The sequence below is a fragment of the Alligator sinensis genome, unplaced genomic scaffold (assembly GCF_000455745.1).
Source record: "Alligator sinensis unplaced genomic scaffold, ASM45574v1 scaffold998_1, whole genome shotgun sequence".
Classification (NCBI taxonomy): Eukaryota; Metazoa; Chordata; order Crocodylia; family Alligatoridae; genus Alligator; species Alligator sinensis.
Genome location: NW_005842630.1, coordinates 624,872 through 630,705, shown reverse-complemented (window position 1 = coordinate 630,705; position 5,834 = coordinate 624,872). Strand labels below are relative to the sequence as shown.

The 5,834-nt window shown below is 49.3% G+C and overlaps 1 protein-coding gene across 1 annotated transcript; it reads right to left on the bottom strand.

The window, feature by feature from the left end:
- Positions 1-3,804: 3,804 nt before the first annotated feature.
- LOC102388380 (olfactory receptor 10Q1-like) lies at positions 3,805-4,855 on the bottom strand. Its single transcript, XM_006033431.1, has one exon. It carries the CDS (start codon positions 4,853-4,855, stop codon positions 3,911-3,913), a length of 945 nt encoding a protein of 314 aa, XP_006033493.1. The 3' UTR covers positions 3,805-3,910.
- Between the last annotated feature and the right edge of the window lie 979 nt (positions 4,856-5,834).

The following is a 5,834-nucleotide window of genomic DNA, read 5'->3' as shown; positions in this document are numbered from 1 at the left end:
CCCGCTGGGGAGCCCCAAGTCCCAGATTGTCTGGGTATGGATGAAGCCTCCCCCAAGAGGGTGCCACCTATAGACTTTGCTTTGTAGTTAAAAGTGTTTTAAAATTATTTTTAGTGTTTTCTTTTGTTTTTTTTGTTTTTTATTATCTGTAATAAATTTGTTTTTTTGTGTTTACACTGCTTGCAAAGAAGGGGTTTTGTTTATATGGGACACCCCAGAAAACGTAGTGTTCCCAGATTTCTGGGTGGGGGCTTGAGTCATGTGTATAATTTTGGGGGTACCCCGAAATGTGAACCCAGCCCTTCTTGCTGCAGATCAAGGAGAAATACCATGATCATCAGGCTGAAGTCACTTTGAATGGAGTTGTGTAGTTAAGGGTGGAGACTTGTCCAATGCACTGTGGGCAGTACCCCCTATGAGAGTCTACGATAGCCTCTCAATGGGAGGATTTCGGCTATGCACTTTATTTTTATGGAAATGAGAGATTTCTCCCTAGCTTGCTCCTTTGGCCTTTTGGCTAAGGACAAGTGAGACTCAGGGGCATCTAAACTCCAAGGCCTCTGGGCTTGGGGCCTGCAAGTAGAATGCCTGCCATGGATTTGGGAGTATCTGAAGCCCCAGGCTGAAGAGTCTTGGCGGGGGAGAATACTTGCCAGTGTTGCACCACACAGGCTTGAATGATTGGGCTCCACTCAGTCGATAGAATTTGGAACCAATTTGGCTAATTTGGTGTGATACAATTGTTTTTTTAAAGGTTAAGTACTAGTCATGTACAAATTCCTCTAGCGGGTTTCAGGCTGTTACCTACATGCTTCTAAAAATGTGAAATCCTTGGAGTACTAATAAGTCAAGTAAAAGCTTGTACCTGCTAGATTCCAAAAGAGCTATAAACCTTAAGGCTATCCAAGGTCTAAAAGAGTTAGGTTGCTTCAGCCTTCCCCCTCATCTACCTGACCCCATAGTGACAGCAATAAAGGAGCAGTACCCCCCAGCAGTGGTGAGGCAGGGGAAAGTTTAGGCTAATAACTACACTGGCAAAAGGCTCCATAAATGGTGGGGGGAAATATTATTTGGGGGGGCAATACCAATAATGGTAGATGCCAGGAAGGGTAATGAACAGGGGATAAATCACACTAAATGTACCTGGTTCAGTTTTCTTCCTTTAAAACATCCACTCTTGCCACTGTCAGAGACTGACTACTGGGTTAGATGGACCATGGGTCTGATGCAGTATGGCACTTCTTATGTTATAATATTTTTATGACCCTTAAATCCATATTTTCAATGGAGGGGTAGCATTTTGCTGCACCTGTGTATGCATATGTGAGCAAATGCGCTTATTTGCATGCTGTGGCTACACTGAGCATTTAAAAAAGAAGTGAATCTAGTTAGAGTCTGGGTTCTGGCACTGGGCATGAAGCTGTAGAGAGGTGGATTAGGGGGACAGGTAGTGAACTGGGAAACTAAGGAAGCTCTGGGGGAGCTATGCAGATCACTGAGGTGAATGCATTTGCCTCCCACGTGACACTGAGCATCATACAGACAACCTAATGCCACATGGTTCCCACAGTATGGGCCATTGGGGGATGTGGAGAAGGAGGGGCCATAAGTGAAGTGCCAGAAGCTGCAAGTGATGTTTGGGGAGCTGTAGAGGTCCTGGGAGGTCATGGGAGGGGGCTGTGAAGTAGGCATCTGTAGATTATGTATGAAAGTGGGGGAAGAGGTGCATGTGGCGCTTTGTGTGGGGTCTGAGGAGGGTATGGGGGGCAGTGGGTGAAGAGAGGGTGATTGAAGGGCGCAACACAGGGTTGTGGGTGTGGAATGTGCATGAGGCGGCTAAAGAGCCATTAGGGTGTAGGGTGCTGGGTGTCAGTGAAGATTGGAGTATGGAGTGTGCATACAGCCAAAATGCCAACTGGACTAGACCCAGTGGGTCTCCTAAGTGTTGCTGGGCTGGGCCTTGTTGGCCATGATCTGAGGGAATCCTGACTCATTGATCTAACATCAGGGAGGGGTATGCCCGGGTACAGGCCAATGCAGGCCAGGGGTTCTTATCAGAACTGCAACCAAGACCTCGAACACGGGGGCCCAAGAGGTGTGGGGTGCATCTTGGGAACTGGGTACCTTCCCAAACACATAAAACAGTCTTCTTCATGCTTGTGAAAAACCTCCCACACTAAACAGTCCTCTCCTTCCAACACTCAAATCTGAACTCCTCCCTCACCACATAGCTATCCTATCTCAACAGCAGGGTCGCAAACCCAAGAATATTTTTTACTGACAATTTGCAAACTTTTACTGACAACCAAACTTTCCTCTACTCACTCTGATATCTGCAACTGCACCCCACACTATGGTGCACCTTCCAGCCCATCCCCCAGTCTTATCCCCCACCAGCCCCACTACCCATGTCTTGGCTGGCCCTGAAGCTCCGTCCTGGCCCCACCACCCTCTCTCCATCCTGCCTGGAGCCATGCAGGCCTGCCTACCTGTGATACAGGCCTGTAACATGCAAGTGATGGGATGTAGCAGCAGCAGCAGCAGCAGCATGGCTGAGGGGAGAGGGGGCTACAGAGCCTCCTGTGAGCCACAAAGCCCTGAGCTCAGCTGTGCTCCTGCTCAGATACCAGGTGACATTGCTCTGCTCTGTCTGTAAGCATCCAGTTTTGTTCAGAGGAAGGAGCTTCAAGCAAGCTCATTGTTGCTTAGTTTGTTTTAATGGACTTTACAGGCTTTACAAACAACCATTTTTAGTTTTTTTACGGACTGTAAATTTATAGACAGATGGAAACCTTGCCCAACAGCCACACTACACATTAATTTCACACAGCTCCTGCAGCATTCACAATATACCCTACTGTACCTACCACACAGTCTTCCCCTTGCAATAGACACTTCTTTTGACACCAAACACACACTGAGCTCTCCCTTCCCCACACTCATCCAATACATCCTTGTCCCACTGTACAGCCATCAGACCTCAGCCACCATCAAGGATGCAGCACACTCCCATCACATTCTCCCCACAACATGCATACCACACAGACCCCCTCCATCACTAAGCACACAACACACAGCCCTTCTGCAATACTTCCACTACTCCCATTGTGAGGGTCCTGCAGTCAAAGAATAGCTTCACACCCTGATCCAGCCAATCCATGCCCACCCTCTCCACCACTCCTGGGGTGGACACTGCCATTGTTATTTCTTCAATCATGCCCAACTCCTGCTGGTTCCCCAAAGGACATAATTACAAAGACATGACACCAACACTAAGCCTGAATCTCCAACCCATCCAACCCCACTAGGCAGAAATGCACCTGAAGTTGGTAAATCAGGACATAGACATTACGAAGTTTGCTTTTCAATGTCACTGAGTGATTCCCTGTTGCATCAAGTCTGGGAAAGACATGATAGATCTTATCAGCTAGGCTGGAAGTCTGTGCACATCTGTTCTTAGTGATTTGCAAATGACATGGGGTTTTTTCACACCACAGCACCATACAAAGTTTGTAGGCAGGAGTTACACAGGTTCCCAGTCATTGCATCTCCCCTCCCTTCGTGAGCCATGGGTTTGTGGCAGAGAGACAAGAGCATCAGTGTACAGACAAGAGCCCAGTCTACATAGCACTTCTGGACCCCATGAAGCCTTCAGAGAGAAAGGCCAGGGTGGACACTAAACCACGGCCTCACTCATAAAGGGGTTGAGGAGACAGGATGGGAAGGGATGATTTCATAAGGAGGCAAGGGGAGCCTGTCAATCATGACCACACTTTCCTTTGTAGTGTGTGTGTGTGTGTGTGCATGGTCCAGAGAACAGGAAGAGGGTGGAGAGGGTGTGCAGCAAGGATATTTCCAGAGACAAACAGGCTAGTCTTGGCCTGCTTGCCAGTCCCTGCAACCCAGTCTTTCAGTGAGGATGGGAAGTAATGGTGCGCCTGACTGCTCTTCGCAGAGCACCCTTGATGTCCTTGTTCCTCAGGCTGTAGATCAGTGGGTTGAGCATGGGGGTGGCAAAGGTGTATATCAGAGCAAGCTGACGATCCTCATCTTCTGAGGACTTGGACTTAGGGCAGAGGTAGACCAGGCTGCAGCAGCCATACTGCAGCAGCACCACTGTCAGGTGGGAGGTACAGGTGGAGAAGGCCTGGCGACGTCCTTGGGCTGAGCGGATGCGCAAGATGGCAGTCCCAATGAAAGCATAGGAGAGGCAGATCAGGAGGAAGGGGACAGTCAGGATGGTAACACTCACTGTGAACAGGACAGTCTGGTGGATATGTATGTCAGCACAGGCCAGGCCCAACATGGGTGGCACATCACACAGGAAGTGGTTGATCTGGCGCCGGCAGAAGGGCATGGCAAAGATCAATGCTGTCAGCTCCAGTGAGAGCAGGAAGGCCAGTGACAGTGCAGCAACCACCAGGCGCAGACAGAGCTTCTGTGTCATGATGAGCAGGTAGCTCAGTGGTTGGCAGATGGCTACATATCGATCATATGCCATGATGGCCAGCAGGAAACAATCTGTGCCACCAAGTCCAAGGAACAGAAACATCTGGGTCCCACAACCAGCCAAGGAGATGGTGGTACAGGGATCTAGGATACTGGCCAGCATTTGGGGCACCACTGTGGTGGTGTAGCAGACCTCCAGCAAGGCCAGGTTCCCCAGGAAGAAATACATGGGGGACTGGAGTGCACGGTCAGTGTGGACCACCCACACAATGGAGGTGTTGCCTACAACAATGGCAATGTAGAGCAGGAAGAAGAGCACAAAAAGGAGCCACCGTGTGGTGGGCACGGAGGAGAAAGGTTGGAAGACAAACTCAGTGGTGATGGTCTGGTTGCTGTCCACGTGCATCTCCCTGCTGAAACACCAAAGAACCAAGAATTACATTGGGGATGTGCATCTCACCAGGTGCATTTTGTCACAGGTGGCAGAAATGCATAGTAGCCCAGCACATTATGTATCTCCCTATTGGGAGCTGGGAGACCTAGGCTCTTGCTTCAGTTCTGCCATTATATCCCTCAGGGTATTGGCTGGTTTTAAGCTTTTATAGGTAAGAGTTTCAAAAGCTGGTGGTGGTGTTAGGTGTCTAGAGGGAGACATCTTAAATGGGCCTGATTCTTGGAGAGTAGGTTCTTGGCATCTCTTAAACTTAGTCCTCTTTCAAGTTCCCAAGCTAGGCACCCAACTTTATTAGTCCCTTGTGAATGTTTGGGATTGTCAGTTCTGACCTGACCTGACCTCCTTTCACCTGGGTTTGCTATTCCACACACCAGTAAGGGCCACCAAGCAAGCTAAACTCAAAGCCTCAACAGTTATCCAGGTGCAATATTTCAACTTCCAATGCACAAGGACCTTAAGGCATTTCTTCCGCCTGGGGACATCCTGACATAGCTCCAACTCTCCTGCAACAATTGCCTTTCATCTGTGATCAGGCAAAAAGGATCTCACCCTGAAAGAAAGCTGAGGCATCAGGAGCCTTGGGAAACATGGAGCTTGAATAGGGACCAGGACTTGAGGTCAGTCACTCCCAGCCGCTGCTGCTCTAGGGGAGGCCAAAAAAACCTTGAGGAGCTGGGATGGGTATGGGGTTGAGAAGCAGAGGGGTCTGCAGACTCAAGACGCAAAGGAGGGGAAGACAGAATTCCTAACCATGGTTCCTGCCTGCTGCTGCTCATGTCTGTTGGGCTCCCAAGTGCCTGTGGTAGTTTTTTGGAGATAAACAAGCTTCCGCAACAGATCACACTTGAAGTATATCAGGGATAGCTCTAGCTGATGGGGCTGAATGCTGGTGACCAACTGGAGGAAAGGGAAACAGGATTCTCTGATCTGG